The 19,295-nt window shown below is 39.2% G+C and overlaps 1 protein-coding gene across 1 annotated transcript; it reads right to left on the reverse strand.

The window, feature by feature from the left end:
- Positions 1–957: 957 nt before the first annotated feature.
- On the reverse strand, positions 958–12,602 carry exoc1 (exocyst complex component 1). Its single transcript, XM_085347691.1, has 20 exons — positions 12,560–12,602; positions 10,684–10,815; positions 10,460–10,590; positions 10,205–10,364; positions 7,942–8,129; positions 7,590–7,817; positions 7,039–7,171; positions 6,818–6,927; positions 6,321–6,389; positions 5,543–5,692; positions 5,133–5,241; positions 4,275–4,319; positions 3,794–3,957; positions 3,577–3,690; positions 3,238–3,317; positions 2,920–3,148; positions 1,939–2,122; positions 1,637–1,836; positions 1,331–1,525; positions 958–1,244 (listed from the first exon to the last, which is right to left on the reverse strand). The coding sequence occupies exons 2-20, from the start codon at positions 10,805–10,807 to the stop codon at positions 1,092–1,094; spliced, it is 2,766 nt and encodes a 921-aa protein (XP_085203817.1). The 5' UTR covers positions 10,808–10,815; positions 12,560–12,602; the 3' UTR covers positions 958–1,091.
- Between the last annotated feature and the right edge of the window lie 6,693 nt (positions 12,603–19,295).

A 19,295-nucleotide genomic window follows, 5' to 3' on the forward strand; every position in this document is an offset into this window, starting at 1 on the left:
CCTTTTTGTTTTTTCTGTAATTTCCTTCTTTTAGTTATATTTATCCTGGACTTTCACAGAGGTTTACAAAACACACAGCTTGCATCTTTTTCTGATAAAACTGAGAAACAACATTTCTGTGGTCCTGAGTATTATTTGCCACATTTATGTCAGGATCTTCAATTAAAAGTAAAATATCAGTTTAGCCCTGTTAACTTGTTCAACTTGGTTAATCTAATTTTAACCTTGTTACTATACTATATTTCTAATGGGGGTTTTTTTTGGCTCACAAAGGTTTATTTAATAGCTTTGTAATATGAATAGTTTATTTGACCAAAAAATTGGAAATAAATACTGAAATTACCAATAAAAAATTTGCTTAAATTAATACTGTGTTAACTAGAGTATTCAGTAGGAGGGTGACTATTACCATTGATGGGTTGTTTTTCCTAAACACACTGTAGTTATCATAACCAAGTAGCCTAACAGTATAAAAGTTTTAGCATAAAAAAAATAAATTACCTAAAGCAAAAGTAGTCACTACCAAGTGTATGTATACATCACTTTATTGATGCAGCTGGAGATGTATAACCTTTAAAGTAAATGTGCGCAGTACAAAATGCAATGTTTGCATTCAACTGTAAAGAAAAAGCAAAATAACACAGATATACTTTAACAAAGTATATTAAAATTGTACTTCAGTAAAGTTACGCTCCACCACTGGTCCTATCCCTGCTCTCATCCAGTATCGAGAGCAAGGACACTCCCCTGACTTAACGGTAAAACAAACAGAAATGTGCGACAAATACTAGGAGGGGTTGTGCAGATGCTAATTTATTATGTACATATGGCATCAAAAAATAATAAAAATATGACAAACAAGAAGTATTTAGAGAGCTGTTGTTAAATCTCAACGAAACACACACACAAAAAAATGCAGCAATATCCCTAGCACTGTCTTATGTACAAATTCCCTTTCATTCAAATAAAAACACAAAGAGGAAATGTTCTTAATTCAAAAAGCATTAGATGGTAGTTTGTAAATTGCTAGTGTATCTTCAGCCAGTGTGAGCCAGTAATGAATCATTAAGGAAAGGTGCATAGCAGCAAGATTAATGAGACTGAGCAATGCTGGAGAAGTACTCCAGCATGTCCTGGATTGTAAACTCCATAGTGATCCCAGAGCCAGGGTAGCACCTGCCTATGAGATCTTCAAAGTGCTTGTACTGACGGATGAACTCGTCTTGCATGGAGTGCCACACCACCTAGAGGAATAGACAGGAAGTGCAACAGTTCAGAGGCAGGAAGAGGCATGCAATGATTTTAATCCCCTAAACTGTTTTTTTCTCACCTGCAGCAGACTTTCTTCTTCACACAGGTGTTTGTCCACCTTCTTATAAAGATTGTCGAGTCCCTTTTTCACCTCTTTACCAGGATACTCTTTGATTACTTTTCGCAGCTCTTGCTTGTTGAAGGCCAGCTGATAGCTCACCTCCTCCTCACGAACACCCTGGGCTACACGTGCTTCAACTCCTTCAAAGAAATGCTGCAAGCGAGATGACAGTTTGCCTGTTATAAAACTCTGCTTATATTCGTAATACTCCAACTCAGGCTAATAAAGATGACTGAATTTTGTGGTCACTTTAACTCTTCTCACATTCAGTTTTTCTAGAGGCTGGCCCAGAGAATTGATTACGTAAGACTGTAGATGGTCTGTGTATTTGTGCTTGGCCTCTCGTCTCTCTGCATCCAGGCAGGAAATCTTTAGACGTGACAGCGTAGAAAAGATGTGGTGGAAATTCTCCATCATCACGACATCTCGTGGTGTTTTCTGGCTTTCATTGGCAACCTTCTCCACTGAGAAGACAATAAACAAGTCAGAAATTCCAGGACACCACATCAACTTCACATGATCCTTTTCCAATAAATAAAAACTTGCTTAATGATCAGTGGTCTCACCGTTCATGAAGACGGCCCTGATAAGCTTAACGTAAGCTTTGTCCAGGTCTCCTCGACGCTCTGCATTGCGAAATATGGTTTCAGCCAGTTCAGCGAATTCCTCAAACCCAGTGACAAAAGGCAGGATACCAACTTTGCTCTTCTTGGATATCTTAAATTCCTCCATTTGTCGGATCTGATTAGACTGTAAAAAAAGAAAAGAAAGAAAGTTAAAATTTATTCCCAAATTCAGCCCAGCAATGACTCCTTTGACTGAAAACAAACAAATAAACAACAACACTAGTAATTTCCCACAGGCCCTGGATTATCACAGAAAATGAATTCTGAGTAAAATTTTGCTTGGCCTTTTCACAAAATGATACTACTGTTATGATTTTTGAGGAGTAGATCGCTATAAATAAATTCCTCAGCATCAGAAAACTACACTTTGCCTTTATGACTTCATTGTAAACTCACGTGTTTGGTGTCACAACACTGAATGCAATATCCAGGCATGAGTAGCCGTGCTGCACAACCATTCCTGACCCACAGTCACCCAGCTGCAAGGCTTTCTACCACTTTAGTGACTCCAGGTTTAAGGCACGTCTGTGTTGCCCTTACCTTTCAGACCCAGAAACTTTGTCCCTCTTTTATACTATTTTGTGGAGTTTGCATGTTATCCCTCAGCCTTTTTGATTTTCCTTCACCTACTTTCACTTCTTCCTACAAGCCAAAGATGTGTTTGTTAAGTGGTGATTCTAAATTGGCTGGAAGTGTGGATGTCAGAGCGTGTTTCTGTCTCTTCGATGGACTGGCGAGTGTCCAGAGTGTACCCCCCCCCTCCACATGACCCCAAGTTGCTTGTGGGTCTGGAGTTGGATAGGCAGTTAAGAAATTAGACAGACACATAGTGTGGCAGCCTTCAATAAACCTACATAATATTCCTTAACCAGACTTGAATTTAGTGATGTCAACAACAACAACAAAAAAGGCACTACTCACAATGCATTTGTCAAAGTTTCTCTTGACAGTCACCAGCACATTTCCCAAAGTTGTGCTGAGATAAGAGGCCGGGTCAACGTTCTCAGCTGTCCACACATGGTGACTCATCTTCACCAGCATGTACAGAGAGTGGAAGCTGTCAATCTTGTCGCCCAAAGCGATGAGGCTGTTGAGCTCTGTCTCGATGCTCTGGAAGATTTTATTCATCATCAGCCGCACTATATCTTTCCTGGAAATAGAAAAAAGAAGCGAACAATTGCATTTAAAAAAAAAAAAAAATTACATCAGAAATATTAGCAATGATCTGCAAGAACTCACTCTGATGACAAGGAGTGTTTGTGTTCTGCCTGGGGAGGCTTTTTAGATGGCAAGCTTCCATCGAAATCCTCCGCCTCTGGCTGACAGGACAAAAGAGATCAAACATGACAAACCTAAACAAACATCTGTGGATGCATATATGAATGACACTGGACCTGATAACACGCTAACATCTGTCATCACTGTTTTATTCTACGCTTTCAGGAGAAACAAATGCTCCAGTTTCAGATGCTACCACACAAGTACAAGCACTGCTATTGTTGTGAAGTATTATAATTCATTTAGATGACATTTGATCTTTCTGTTACAGCCATTTCCAGTATGTGATCAAAAAAATACCTGTGCGAGAGGGGGTGCAACTGTCAAATGCTGCTGCAGCTTGAAAAACTTGCTGATGAAGTCTTGTTCTGCAAGACACAAAGGCTCCAGCTCACTGAGGACCTGCTCAAATATCTGCAGAGACAAAAATAAATAAATAAATAAATAAATGTAATTTCTCAGGATGTACACACATGTTGCTTTATTTCCACTCCACTTAAATTTCTGGTAGTGTTACCTTGTCGAACTTGGTCCTGTCGGCCACATCGAGGTCAGAAGCGGACATGTTGCCCATGTCCAGTAGTGATGAAGACTGGGAACGCCGGCTGTTGGAGCCCTGCACTGTGAGCTTATTCAGGCTTGAAGTAGAGCCTGTCAGCTTCCCAGAGCTGCCATGTAGGCCTAATGTAGCACAACAAATATGGTATGAGTTAATGGCTATGTTTTGTGGGAAGGCTAATACAAGTCAGTTTTCCAAAAATTCTACAGTGAAGGAATCCAACTTAACATCAAATTAAATGGTTAGATTTTTGGCATTTGTTACAGAATGTGTGGTAATGTACTGTGATGATTTAGCCCAACCAACCAGGTACAGGGTGAGGTAATTGGAACAGCAAAGGGGTTTGATCAGAGGATTCATTTTAGTACAGCCATGTAGTGATCAGAAGCACAGTTGAAAATTGACAGTGGAACAGCTCCATTTCAAATGTCGTACTTACTTTCTGTTTCCTGTTTGAGTGCACTCTCTTTCCGCGGAAGCGTAGCTGCAGCCAGTTAGAAAGGCGGGCATCAAAGACAGACACAGGTTAGGCTTAATACATGCAGCATGGGAGGGGTAAGGCTAGATGTTAGATGTACACATATGCTGACGTGCACCACAGTGACTTAGGTAGTAGCTCGAAAAAAACCTTTGGAAAACAAAGTCTTTGTTTTTGTTTTCAGAAGGAAAAGCTAATACAGAGTGCAGAAAGCAGAGTCCTATAAATCTGCCAAAACCTAAGCTCATCCAGGGGTTCTGTGCAGATTATACATATTGAGAAACAAAGCATGTAAAGTCCCTGTGCAAAGGGAAAAGGAGACATTACTGAAAGACAAACTTTGGATGCAGGCATAAGATTATAAGATGGAGAAGCCTGCAACAGCAAAGATGGTGGTATAAGAATAATTTCAGGGGGGAAAAAGCTATTTATAATCTTATTTTAAAAGCTAAAGCACATAAATCTTCAAGTGTTTTGTTTTTTAAAATCATATTCAACTGGTGATTCTACAGATGCAGTTTTTAATGCTGCCGTGATCATTAGATAAAGCTTCAAAATAACTGTCCAAATAAGTGTCTAGAGGGATTATCAAGAAGGCTGCCAAGGATGCAGAGCTGTGAGACCTGTTCTAAAAAGATTTTGGTAATGCTTTTGGTACCAGACATGGTGCAGAAATGTTTGTAAAGGTGTGAGAACATAATATAAGAAGAGGATAAAACAGTCAAGAAATGCAACAAAATTCATTCCTTTTGAGTGAACTACATGATGGAAGACAAGCATAGTTCATGTTAAGTTTAACGTGGGAATCATAGCGCTTACCGAACTTGCCCTTCGGGTCTTTGGATGTACCCGCCATTTTTATTTTGGCAACTTCAAAGAACTCTTTGATTTCTCGCTCATACAGTTTGCTCATATATTCAACATATGTCTGTAAAAAAATGAGAGAATATTTGTTAAGATTTACGACTTGTTACAGCTAAAATGTGTATTAACATTTTGGAAAACATACATTCTAGGAAAGCATTATATTATACTAAGAATCATGTGCTCTCTCCTCTTTTCTTTGCTTCTAGTTTATTTCTTAGTCTTTTTTAACCACTCTCTGCTTCTTTAACTGTATTAATAATGCTCACAAATGTCCGCTGTACTATCCAAACCCCACAAAAAGCACACTTCCCAAAATGTCAAACTGTTTCTCAAGTATTTTTGCAAAGTAACACTGCACTGACCCTCGACAGGCCTTCGTACTTCTCCCTGTGTGTGTTCTTCAGCCACTCCATGAGCTTGGCGTAGCGCAGTAAGTCCCTGTGGAGAGGGCTGTGTTTGGGCAGGGTCAGCTCAGCTGTGTGCTGTGACAGGGTTGAGCTCTGGTCATGGCCCTGAAGATCACAGTGAGAACAGATAATCATTAGCAGTATATTCACCAGAAGTATACATTACAGGAGAAAAGTTATAATATGCATTTTTCCATATATGCACGCAAACACATGTTATGCAAAAGGAAGACTTGGCCTGCTTCCTCTTACAATCATCTGAAGCATTACCTTAGTGTACTGGATATCCAAATGATGTTAAAGTAAATAATCTAAGACGTTCTTACACTCCAGAGCCACCACATTCTCAGCCAACTTCCTGAACTGCATCTCTTTTGATACCGAACTGATGTTCTTCCCACTTTCCCCTAAGCTTGTTCAGTCTCTTCAAGACATGCACGCAGACAGGCACAGCATCTTATGATATGAGACTATTAGCAAAGAAGCCACGTTAGCACACAAACATAATGAGCCCTGAGCCGAGGCATTTGCCAGAGGAGGAGGAGGATGGACAGAGCCTCTTCAGCTTTGAGATCAAATGTGAGATGTTCAGTAGTTAGAAATATATCCCATGCAATACATAATGTGCTATGGTGAAAAGCTTGAGCTCTCATGGCATGTATGTTTGAGTTATATGTGAGAATTCAAACATTAGCAAAATGGGGCACGTGGGGATTGCTGTGAGGGTACTCACTGGAAGTGACAGACAGGAGGACCTATAGAACTGAGGGATGGTCATTTTGAAGTGACTGAAGTGGTTGAACTGACACAGAGACAAAGAGCAGAGTGGGATGATTCAAAGTGGGATACACAGAGAATCAAGGATAGGTGAAGGGAGACGATACAAGGAAGCCCAGGAAGTAAGTCTTAACTAAACAGAAAGCTCAGTAGAGGAGAAAGAGAGAGACAAAGAGCTTGGAAAAGCAAAGGATAGACTGATGTCCTCCATTTCACAGCAGACCAGGGACGAGGATACCAAAACATTTCATTATTAAATCTGCTTACACTACTTTGTTCAGCCAAACATTTACGAAACCAACAAATTTCAACGTTATCAGTACACCTTGTTCAATTTCACAGTTCAGTAGTGCTGGGGGATTCAAGAGACATTTATTCTGATGAGATTTTCCTTCTTTAAATGTTTAGAATAAGACAATGAAAATATATTCCTGACCAAGCTATGCCTGTTACCTGATGAACAAACACATTGTTGAGATGATTCGTGAGGCGGCGAGCAAAGGTGTCTCTCAGTTCAGCAAACAGGAGCTGTTGCTGGTTCACAGCCATGAGTTTTTCATGGCCTGCAGAAAGAAAACAACAAGACTTTAATCTCATTACTTGTTTTTTTTAAAGAGCACCGGCTCATCAACCCAGTCAGCAAGTAATCAAGAAAACGTCATTTTTAAACTTACCTGGTCTGAGAGCCACATTCATACACTGCAGGAGAGCCTCAGAGGCATTGATACAGGCCTCTATACCTTTAGGGGATGTCAGATCTCCCTCCTGTAAGGCCCTGATGTGTCCCTTTGATAAGTCCATGTAGTTCTACACAAGGAAAACAAAATGAAAGTCACAAATCAAAGTGTCGTTGTCTAGCAAAATCTAAATTTGGTTGAAAGTAGAATTGCTCAACTGATCCTCAAGTGGCCTTTTTAGACTGGTTCTAAAAGTGAATTTCATAAACGCAACCTTTTGAACTTTATCAAGTCCTAAAAATCAGGAGTGTGTCTGCTTTGACTATGAAGTGGACATGGGTGGCTTCACCTTAATTTTACTTGTCGTGTGATTAACTGAACTAAAAAGGCGCCCCAAAAGACTTTTTGTACGTTACTTCACTACTTCTTCTTCCTCTGAAAAACAACATGGCCATTCCCCAAAAAGTTTTAAATTTCCAATACCCTCAGATCCACTGAGGCTTAAAGTTTGCTGCTTATTTTGGAAAACATTTTAATGTGCTTCTTACCACTAAGAACTGGATCTCGTCCAGTAGTTTGCCATTGTTGGTGTTGCTGATCTGGATGAGACGATTGCTCTGTGAGATCTGGTCCATTTGCTCCTTCACACTCTGGAGCATCTCTTCATAGCTGCTCAGCTTGCCCTCGATGGTGTCCACCTCTCCCAGTGCCTCATCCAGCAGCTGCATTAGGATATTGACCTGCTTCTCTGATGCCATGATGGACTGAATGTTGGCCTTATTGTAAGAACAGATAAAGAGATATAATTACTATCATTTTCTTTCATTATTAATGAGAGTGGTTTTAGGTCATTAAACAGATGTCACTCTTAAAAATGGACAATGAACTGGCTTTACTCACCCCATCTAAAACCTGAAGCTCCTTGAAGAGCTTCTCAGCAAAAGCCTCTGCATTGGAGATGGCGTACTCGCATGTCACCATCATGCTCTCAATGTCTTGCTCTTCACGGGTGCTGAGTTCCTGGTATTCATCCAGAGCATCCTCATCTCCCCCTGCAACACTCTGGCTCTCACCACTTGGCACAGACTCTAAGCCCAGGAGAAGAGAACAAAAACATGTGCAAGACATAAGTAGAGTGGCAAAGTTCAAAACACATGATATGGCATCTTCGGACTCAATCCAGTTTTCTTCCATTATTGAAAGAACATCTACAGGCACAATTACACTGAGTAAGGGATACCCAGATCTTTCATGGTTTTAAGAGTAAAGCTGTACTTATTTTGTATGAGTGATGAAAGCGTAGCATGACTATGAGCAACAAATGAAAAACAATATTAGATAGTGGCAGGAGGTTGAAAATATGAAGCATGTCTATCAGCTTCCAAGTAAAGAAATTACTGTAATAATTAATCTGTATGCTGAAACAACTGAACTAACAATGTACTTTACTTCTTTTAGCTCCAATTAAACTACAGGTGTGCATTAAATAGTGTGGGATATATTACTAAGGTTATATACTGACATATCCATATGTATGAAAAGGGACAATTCACAGCAAAATCAAATATAAATATTTTCACTCTGGCCTCTAGAGTGCGACTTGCCCAGTTTTGGAGATAAACAGCTGTAGAGATGCCTTGAGGAGCTCAGGTAACAACATAAGTACATTTTAAAACTCTGCATCAATATCTTTCCATAGTATTATGATCCAATTACTTAAAAAATGTACCCACCAGGTTAAGAGCAGTTTCATGTAGGAACTATTTTCAACCTGATAAACTACACCCAACAAAAGGAAGTACACACATAGTCATGAGAAGAAGTTCATGCTCAAGGCTCAAGAAAATGACACAGGATCTACACATGAAAGGAGACCTATTATACTTTCCTACGATTTTCAGATGTGGCTACTCATTAAGAAAGGTTTCAAATAAGTCAGTCAGTATATATATGCTAGAAAACCCGATAAACCAAAGGCTCATGCTTCAACCTGCTTGCTTTTAAGTACATTTATGCTCAATTAAGAGGGTTTTTTTTACTCTTGTATCTCTATGATGTCAAATAGAAGTAAGAGTGCTTGGTCAGTATAGACAGCAAAAGGCAAATAGTCCCAACATCAAACTGTTTATAACGCTTGTTTTTTTTTGAGTAATTGGCTCATGATTTCTAGAAAGAGGTATACTGCTGATTGTTTCAAAAATATTCTGTGCACATCAAAGTTCACATGATATCTAGTTCAATTATAATCAAGAGAAGACTGGTTATTTCCTCCAAAACTGAGTCCTTCCATCCAATTTTTTTAGTTCAGGGTTGTTGTGGAGCTGGAGCCTATTCCAGCTGTCATAGTGCGAGAGGTGGAATAACACATAGAGACATACAACTATTCACACTCAATTCCACACCTATGGCCAATTTAGAATCACCAATCAACTAAACATGCATGCTTTTGGACTGTGTGAAGAAATCAGAGGTACAGAGAACCCACACAGGTGCAAGGGAAGCATGCAGATTTAATTCAAACACGCTCTTGCTCTAAGGCGATGGCACTCAAAACAATATAAACAGATACACAGCTACAGGCCAGAGGACAAGTATGTAAATTTGATTTTGATACAAACAGTCATTTTAATGTGGAACGAACATGGGAAACAAGGAGATTAAAAACATGATCTAAATGTCTGTAGACAAACAAAATGAATAATTTCTATTTACTTTCTAAGGACAACGAGCCAAATAGCAGCAGTTTTAAGGAGGTGAAAGTCTCTGGTGAGAATGGTGGTTTGATGTAATGAAAACACATGAGGAACGAGGAGGGGGAAGTTAAGTCCTACCAACCTTCCGCTTTAGGAAGTTCTGGCCAGAGAAAGTTAAAGAGAAAAAAGTGAGAATAAAGAAAGACTTTAACACAGAAAACCATACCACAAACCAGGAAACAGAGAAGAGGCAGAATCTTTTTGAAAACATGCCATTAAAAATTTTACTTAAAAAGAAAAATCCAGGTGGAATTCTCACTTCCATATTAGATTACCTCAAATATGTGCACTCTAGTGTCAACGGCAGTGGTTTGAGATAAACAGACACACCTTTAAGCAAATGCAATCAAATTGTAGCAAGAGGCATGCCGTCACAGGGATGGCTAATGGTGGAGTATTTATTTACGCACCTTCAAGCAGCTGAGAACTGACATTCACAAACTCCACCTTCTTCCTCAGATAACGCTGGTTCAGCTTCCAGATGCAGGAAATGAAGGAGTTTTTTTCAGCTGTACTGCTGGCCACCCACCGGTAAACTTTCTCAAAATGAAGATCAAACTCAGGATTTTCCTAAACCATAAAAGTAAAAAACAATATCAGCTTTGAAAACATGTTTTCTAAGTGAAAACACAAAAAAAAGGTCAGAGAAATGTATTATTTCTCACCTTGCTTGCATCTTTGGCATCTACTTCTGTCAAGTCTCTGAGCTCCCAGGTCTGCTGTCGCTTGTAGAAGTCCCCCTTGTCCGATTTTTTCACTTTTACTACTTTAACCTGGACAGGCCTCTCTGTGGTAACTGGAAGAGCAAAAAAAACCAATTACTTAAAAAATTACTTCAAAAGGCTTCTTATCCTTACACATTATTTACAGCCATTTATATGGTGACTACCTGTAGCACACAAGAAGCAGTTCTTCTTCTTTTTTCCTGCTTTGCAGACATTAACAATGCCAAGGAGACGCTCATCATTGGGTGTGAAGATGTCCCTCTGGAGAGCATGCTTTATGGCTGTCATGATGGATGCTGTCATACAGAGACCATGACATAAATAAATGCTTCTTTCAACTTCAGGTACTTGGAAAGTTAAAGCTGGTTGTCTGTTTTAGGGACTTTGAATGGTTATCCACACCTTAATTTCATCCTGAGTGGACTACTTGAATAGATTTTATTCAAGTATCAGTCTGTCACTGCCTGGGTGACTACAGCAGGTCCAAAACACAGCAGCTTGGCCCAAGCAAGTTTTTTTTAATCGGATGTTTCCTAGAAGCACATTGTTACTTTTTAAGAAAAATGCTATATAAATAAAGTTGATCATTTCCTTCATACAGAAAATTTTGGTGATTGCCCCAAAGAAGTTTAGCCTCTCCCAAAGAGGTTTTTATACTCTTTTGGGAAATTTTTGTGTATCAAATGGTAAGAAATAACAGGATGCACACTGCAGTTTAATAAGGTAACATCATTTCACTGCCTTAACTATAACTGATGTGCCAAAAAAAATGATAAGTAGTATCATATAAAAATTATTTGATTTTGATATTATTATATTATTTTATATTTATTTCACATTTATATATCCTGTATTTATCGAGGTAAAAAGTATAACTGACACTAAAAATGCCTTTTCCAAGACAGTTCCATAAAGATCTTTTAATGTAGAAGACGGAGTAGGTACAATAGTGCAAAGTCATCAGGATACTAGAAAAACTGATTTCTTTATTTTATATATAGTGGTGTGAAAAAGTGTTTGCCCCGTTCCCGATTTACCATTTTCTTGTAAGCTTGTCACGCTTAAATGCTTCAGATCATCAAATAAAATTAAATATTGGAGAAAGATAATATAAGTAAACAAAATTCAGTTTCTAAATGAAGGTGTTTATTATTAACTGGTTGGGCCACCCTTAGCAACAACTGCAATCAAGTGTTTGCAATAACTGGCAGCAAGTTTTACAGCACTGTGGATTAATTTTGCCCCACTCATTGTTGCAGAATTGTTGTAATTCAGCCACAATCGGATTCAGGTCAGGAGTTTGACTAGACCAAAGTCTCAAGTTTGTTCTTATTAAGCCATTCAAGGGTGGACTTGCTGGTGTATTCTGGATTGTTATCCTGCTGCAGAACCCAAGTGGACTTTAGCTTGAGATCACGAACAGATGGTCGGACGTTCTCCTTCAGGATGTTTTGATAGAACCATGAATTCTACTGTCCATTTACCACAGTAAGTCTTCCAGATTGTGAGGCCGCAAAACAGCCCCAGACCGTCACACCACCATCACCACATTTTACTGTTGGTATGATGTTCTTTTTCTGAAACGCTGTGTTACTTTAAGCCCAATTAAGATCAAAATGAAGGGTGGTCAAGATGTACATTTAGTTTCATATCCCTGATTGAAGAGGTTACGTCAATGCACATAAATAGTCGCTTTGTGTCTTTGTGCATTTCTAACGCTGACATATTTAAAGGACGTCGATTAAAACTACAACACAGTGCCCCAAAAACTAAAATAAACGTGCTTTCGAGGCAGCTGGCGAATACTGCAGCCCTGAACCCAGAGACATCGGTGACCCTTCCTGCTGTCCTCTCTGTCGGTTAGCGTCTGTTAGCTGGACAAAGCTAGCTGCTGCTGTTAGCATAAATGACGCCGGTTGCATAAACCAGGCGAAAAGAGTGCGTACACCCGCGAAATACTCGTATAAACCACTGTCAGGGTTTTTATTCAAAATGCACTCTGTGTCCATTTTAACAGAGATATAATACAATAGCGGTTACCTTGTTTTTTCAGCCCTCCAGCCCTACGAAGCACCGCCCTCTTACTTCCTGGTCCTCAGATGGAGCGGTCATGTGACAGCAACATCCTCCTCCACCAGCAAACGCTAAAAATAACACTACAAGTCACATAGATTCTGTGCAGTTGTTTAACAGTTGCTCCTCGTAATATAACAGATCTCCTCGCTACAGAAGTGTAGATTTGTTCTTTATGTTCATTATGTTGAACAACAAAGCATTTATTAGTTGAGTCCTGTACCACATGTTGACGCAATGTCCCACGCACTGAAGTCAAAGTAAACTTTATTGTCATCTCCGCTACATACAGTCCAGTATATAGAGAGACGAGACGACGAGGCTCCAGTTACAGCAGTGCAAATAAACAAACAACAAATATAAGAAGAGTAAGAAAATAAATATACACTTTAGGACCAGGGGTAAAGGGATCAATAACGATTTAAAATTTATAATTTACAGTTTGATGATTTAAAGTCTCACACACAACCTGTCGACAGGGCAGTGGGGCCGGCTGCTTCCAAATAGAGCACATTTCATTCATAATGTTGTAAATCCAAGCCCATTATGTATTCATGATTTGTTCCTGGGTTGTGCGAAATTCCAGAAATACACCTTAGACAAAGTGAATCTGTGAACTAGGGTGTAGGTCAATTAGGTTCATACTGGAGTGCAAAATTAAAACCAATGGAAGATGGACAAGAAAAGTTGAAAGCCATCAGGTGCTCAGTTTAGAAAAAATAGGGGGAAAAAAGAGGAAGAGAAATGAGCAAAAGATAGAGGTAAGCAGATGTGTCATTGGATAATGGCAGGTCATGTATCCTGAAACAATCAGAATCACAATCAGAATACTTTATTAATCCCTAAGGAAATAATGTGGGTTACAGTTGCTCCAAAAAGAAATGGTAAAAATAGTAACAGTACAATACATAATGTTACAGATTTTAATATTAATTAGTCATTGTCAATTGTTGATTTGTCCTGTTCTCATTGTATGACGAATTATGATGGCTGTTTGGTAGCTGTTTGCATACTATGCATACTTTCTCTCTCTTCATGTTGTTAGTGTGTGCGCATTTTTCTCTGGTGAAATTCAGTATGGTTCTGACAACAGTTTTATGTGGTTGGGGGGAGGAGGGGGGGAGGGACGCCAGAGGGAGTGTTCACTCAGGGCGCCAAACAGGCTAGGACCGCCACTGGGTAGACCCTACAATAATACATGCAGAGAAAAACCCCAAAATCATCTGACCCCGCTATAGGCCAGCACTTTGGAGACAGTGGGAAAGAAAAACTCCCTTTTACCGGGAAGAAACCTTCGACAGAACCAGGCTCACGGGCAGCCATCTGCCATGACCAGCCGGGGAGAGAGAAAAAAGATGCGATAAAAGACATGCTGTGGAAGAAAGCCAGAGATTAATAACAAGATTCATTGAAGTATGATTCAAGTATGATAAATGAAACCAAAATATGAAACTCTGAGATATCTGTAAAACTACTCCTCTAAAACACTGCCAGACAACAAAATGTTTTATTTTCTGTTAAATTATTTTTCTCTGATAGTGAGTATTCCCTTTGTCTTAAAAATAAATGTAAAATCAAAATCATTGAGTCTGCTGTGATCAAGTGTCAAGCTGTGGAACACATAAGTGCAGTTTTGATAACCAAATATGTCTTTTATGACTTAAAGAAGTCAAATTTACCAAAGCAATAACTTTGACACCCTTGCTCAAATAAATGATCTGAATATATGTAGCTTTCATAATCTCATAACTATGTACTTTTTAATTATGGCAGGAGAAAAAAAGGTTTATGCCCTAAACAGAGGAAAGAGGAAAGTTTTGTAGTGAGACATCCATTTCTGTCACTTCAATTAATTCAAGAAGGGTCAGCCATCTGCCATGACCAGCTGAATAGAACATGGCTTTACCCAGTATAGGTCAGCTGGACAGCAGGAGGGGTGCATAAAATGGTTAGAACTGCCAAAGTGCAATAACCATTTTGATATTGACTAAAATATCGTGTAAATTAAAGTAACATCGTGAAGTTATATACATTGTCTTTGAACTGAGATTCAAAAATAGGAGCCTTCCTAGCTACCAAAATATTTCATTCCTTGCTGGTGGCTCAACTTTCTCAGGCGATGACAAAATTTCATGTCATTCAAACATGATCAAACATGATAAGGACAGCAGGTGGCATTATTAAGCCACGAAATAGATATTATTTCTATACTTTCAATGGCTTATGTGTATTTTTTTTTTCATAAATACACTGGCCAAACACCATGTGTTTAAGAACACGAGGGTGTTGTCAGTATTGTACAGATGAATTTGCCTTTTTTTGCATCAATAAAATTATATTTGTGGTCCAGTTTTATAGCAAAAGTCCACTGAGGCCATACAGAGACCCGAAGCAAACCAATAAACAAGTCAAATGAATGTCAACACAATGAGTCAGAGATGTGACACAGATTAAGATCAAGGATTAACATTGATCTGCAGACAATGCCTTGAGGTAAATGGCTGTGTTGAAGTTATTGTGCAGAGACAATGCTGAATCTCCCAGCTGGCGTATGTAGCGTGCACTGTCACCATCAGTTAGCTTCAGAGCTACTTGCTCAGTGTGATGAAATGGGGAGATTTCAAAACACATCCAAAGTGTACAATGTGTGCTTTCATATTTTCATTTCCACCACTTGTCATGTTTCATAAACTGTGCCTCATATGTCCAAGTTAAAGAAACTATAAAAGTCATGCATTATTTAGGGAAATGAATACAGCATCAGTGTAGGATGTGATGAAAACCTCTGTTGTAGCTCATTGATGTACATTGTACAGACATGAAAACATTTTATGGAGTTATGGCTGTAATAATGGAAATATCCACGGAGTATAATACACTATAGAGGAATATGTAGAGGAATTTAAGTCTTGGCCAATTCTGCTTCATACATTTAAATAACGTTTAATCTGTAAATATTTTGTGACAATTACACACATTTAGTCACAGAAAAAGAACTAGTGTATTTTGGGGGGGTTATTTTTTGTGTAAAAATAACACTGTTTACAGCCCATGTGTGCAATATACACCTTTTTATTTATTTATTGTTTTCTTGTCTATGGACAAGTCTGTAACATGACCCACAGCACAGCATTAAAAGGCTAACTATTTTTCCAGCTAAAAACAACTCGCAGCCACACATACATTACAAAATATACACACACTGTAATTGTCTTCATTTTTTTCCACCACCACCTCATTTTAAGGGTTCACTCAGAGCTTCCACGTATGTCTTCCTTTTATGTGAATGCGAAAGTTTATAATGGTCGGTACTGACGTTGATGTTCCTAAAACAGAGCGATGCTTTTGCAGTCGCAGGAACTTCAAACTTACTGAATTGTGATAACTGCCGTTTAGTGGGCATAGCATCAATTAAAAGTACTCAATTTAGAGGAACAAAACAAAGTGGAACCTGCAGGTAAGAATTTTCCCCAACTCGTGTCAGGAGGCCATTTCTATGATGTGGGCGCCCCGGTGACATGCACGGGGTGACATGCAGATGTGACAAAACAAAAGGGCTTTTCACGCTGGTGCTGCAGTGTCAGAGGACGGTGATTGCATCTGTGTAATCTACATTTGACATTCACACTGGTGATTAAAGGCTGATAGCATTTTCTGCTTCTGTGTCTGTTTCATTTGGTATCAGGATGACATTTTCGGCAGCCTTTAATATGCTTGAAGAAGGCATCATTGGTATTGTTTTCAAGTCAATTCAATTCAGTTTTATTTATATATTGTCAAATCACAACAACTGTTGCCGCAAGGCACTACATATTATAAGGTAAAGGCTGTGGCGACAGTGGGAAAGAGAAACTCCTTTTTAATAGGAAGAAACCTCTGGCAGAACTGGGTTTAGGGAGGAGCAGACATCTGCCATGACTTATTGGGGGTGAGGAGAGGGAGACAGGGCAAAAGACACACTGTGAAAGAGAGCCAGAGATTAATAATAATTAATAATAATTGATTTTAATGCGGGCAGCACGGTGGCACGGTGGTTAGCACTGTTGCCTCACAGCAAGAAGGTCCTGAGTTCAATTCCACCATCAGGCCGGGGTCTTTCTGTGTGGAGTTTGCAAGTTCTCCCCGTGTTTGCGTGGGTTCTCTCCGGGTACTCCGGCTTCCTCCCACCGTCCAAAGACATGCAGCTTGTGGGGATAGGTTAATTGGATAATCCAAATTGCCACTAGGTGTGAATGTGCAAATGAATGTGAGTGTGAATGGTTGTCTGTCCCTGTGTATTAGCCCTGCGACAGACAGGCGACCTGTCCAGGGTGTACCCCGCCTTTCGCCCTATGACAGCTGGGATAGGCTCCAGCACCCCCCGCCACCCTGAAAAGGATAAGCGGAAGCGAATGGATGGATGATTTTAATGCATAGTGGTGTATAAAAGAGGTGAGTGAAGAAGAAACTGGGAAGCCCCCATCAGCCCAGGACTATTGCAACATAACTAAGGGCTCAGGGCCACCTGATCCAGCTCTAACTGCATACTAGAGTTTTAAGCCTAACCTTTAAAAAGTGTCTGTCAGCTGAATCCAAACTGGGAGCTGATTCCACAGAAGAGGGGCCTTGAAAGCTGAAGGCTCTGCATCCCATTCTACTTTGAAATACTTAGACTGCAGGCTAACTTGTGGTTAGTCTGAGAGCAAAGTACTAATTTGGGGTCATATGGTACTATGAGGTCGTTGAGATTAGACTGGGCCTGAATGTTCAAAATTTTGTATGGGAGGAGAAGGATTTTAAATTCAGCATTTTGGATCAACTGAAGTTTTTTCGGGGAGTTTTTAGAACAATCTCATGGTAATCAAGAACAATACTCCAGCCTAGAAGTAATAAATACTAGACGCGAACCAGTTTTTCACTTCAGACAGGATGTTTCTATTTTTTCCAGATATTATGTAAATGCAAGAAAGAAGTCATATACATTTGTTTAATATGCACATTGAAGGACATATTCTGGTCAAAAATGAGTTGAAGATTCCTCACAGTGTTACTTGAAGCCAAGGTACTGCCGAGTAAGTATCTAAGACTCATATTTATTGTAATGTCAGGACTCACACAAAATATTAAATTAGTATTCATACAGGGTAACTTTTATTGGTCTTTTATTGGCAGCAGTCTTTTATTAGTTGTTTTAATTTTTTTTTGAAAATCAGACAGCAAGCTGTAATAAACTCCTATTCAAATGTATGTTGATGGAAGTTTTCTTTTGCCACTCTTTTCCCTCTCAACTCCCATCATGTTTCTTTAGCTGTTAAATTATGGATCAAGTATGTAAATGATAGTGACACTTGACTCTTGGAGCAACACAGCAAAGCACTCACATGAAAACTTGTATGAATGGCATCCCACTTGAGTAACCTCATCCCAACATGAGGGCTTTGCTCATCACTGGCAAATTACACATAAAGAAGAACATGCTAGTCATCCAAAGCGAAGTAAGCATGAGAGCTGCTATTACATGAGCAATGCTCCATGTAGAGCTCTTTGCTCATTATGAGGGTCAATAATGTGTGCGATTTTGTTTTGAAGTAATCATGTAATTTAAAATGTGCGCGCCTCTGTGTTACCCGGTGTGCTCTGCTGATTGTTTATGTAGCTTCCTGAAACATGGAAAAATATAAATTGGGAAATTGCTGTCATTATGACCGAAAAGTGAGTAGTTTTGCAGGACTTATGACCCAGACACTGAGAGGGAGAGCAAGGGCACGAAAAGCAATTCTTTTGTTTTGGGCTGTTATTGTTGGATAAATTCTTTTCTTTCTTGCTTTTTTTTTTAGTCTAGTCACAGATTTTTATTTTTATTTTTACTGGCATGAAAATGCTTCCATAGACTTTGTGTGAAACAAAAACAAAAAACTTTCAAAACCATAACATTTTTTTTTAGGTAAATGCAAAGTGGTGTATAAACACAAAGAGTATAAAATCCAAGTCTCAGACTACCCCCTAAGACCAAGCACCTGGCGACAGTGACAGAAAATCTCATTTTTAACAAGGAGGAACATCCAGCACGGAGGGACAGCCACCAGTTGGGAAAGAGTGAAAAACAAGAGAGCAGATGCACACAGGACAAAAGACACACAGGAACAAGAGCCAGAGTTTAAAATGAATTACTAATGAAAAATAAAATATGTTGTATAAACAAATGGAGAGTGAAATGAAGTGAGTGAAGAAGAAACAGTGCATGATGGGAAGCCCTCAGCATCATAAGCTTAACTAAGGGAGGATTCAGGACCACCTGATCAGCCTCAACTGTATGCTTCATCAAAAAGGAAAGTTTCAAGCCTAATCTTAAAAGTAACGAGGATGTCTGTCTCCCGAATCCAAATTGGGAGCTAGTTCCACAGAAGACAGGTTGGAAAGCTGAATGCCTCCCATTCTACTTATAGAAACACTGGTAACAACAAGTAAGCTAACATCCTGCAAGCAAAGTGCTTTATTTTGCCAATATGGTAATGATTTGATATGAAGGCCCTGATTATGTAAGACCCTGTATGTGAAGAGAAGGATTTTAAATTCAATTGTGGATTTAACAGGTAGCTAAATCCACAATGAAGAGAGGCTTATATGGAAGAAATGCAGTTACTCTTTCTAGTCCCTGTCACTACTCTTGCTGCATCATGTGATTTTTATTGTCCTGCAATAAAAATCACATGATATGATAGTC

This window comes from Diplotaxodon limnothrissa, linkage group LG23, assembly GCF_057381915.1.
Source record: "Diplotaxodon limnothrissa isolate DT_005_m linkage group LG23, D_limnothrissa_male_GT1.1, whole genome shotgun sequence".
In the NCBI taxonomy this organism is placed as follows: domain Eukaryota; kingdom Metazoa; phylum Chordata; class Actinopteri; order Cichliformes; family Cichlidae; genus Diplotaxodon; species Diplotaxodon limnothrissa.

Coding starts and splice junctions, on each gene's coding strand:
- exoc1 (XM_085347691.1), bottom strand. CDS start 10,807: ATGACAGCCATAAAGCATGCTCTCCAGAGGGACATCTTCACACCCAAT. Junction 7,172..7,589: donor ACGAGATCCAGTTCTTAGTG/GTAAGAAGCACA, acceptor TTCCTTGTGTAG/AACTACATGGACTTATCAAA. Junction 3,318..3,576: donor TTGCACCCCCTCTCGCACAG/GTATTTTTTTGA, acceptor TTGTCCTGTCAG/CCAGAGGCGGAGGATTTCGA.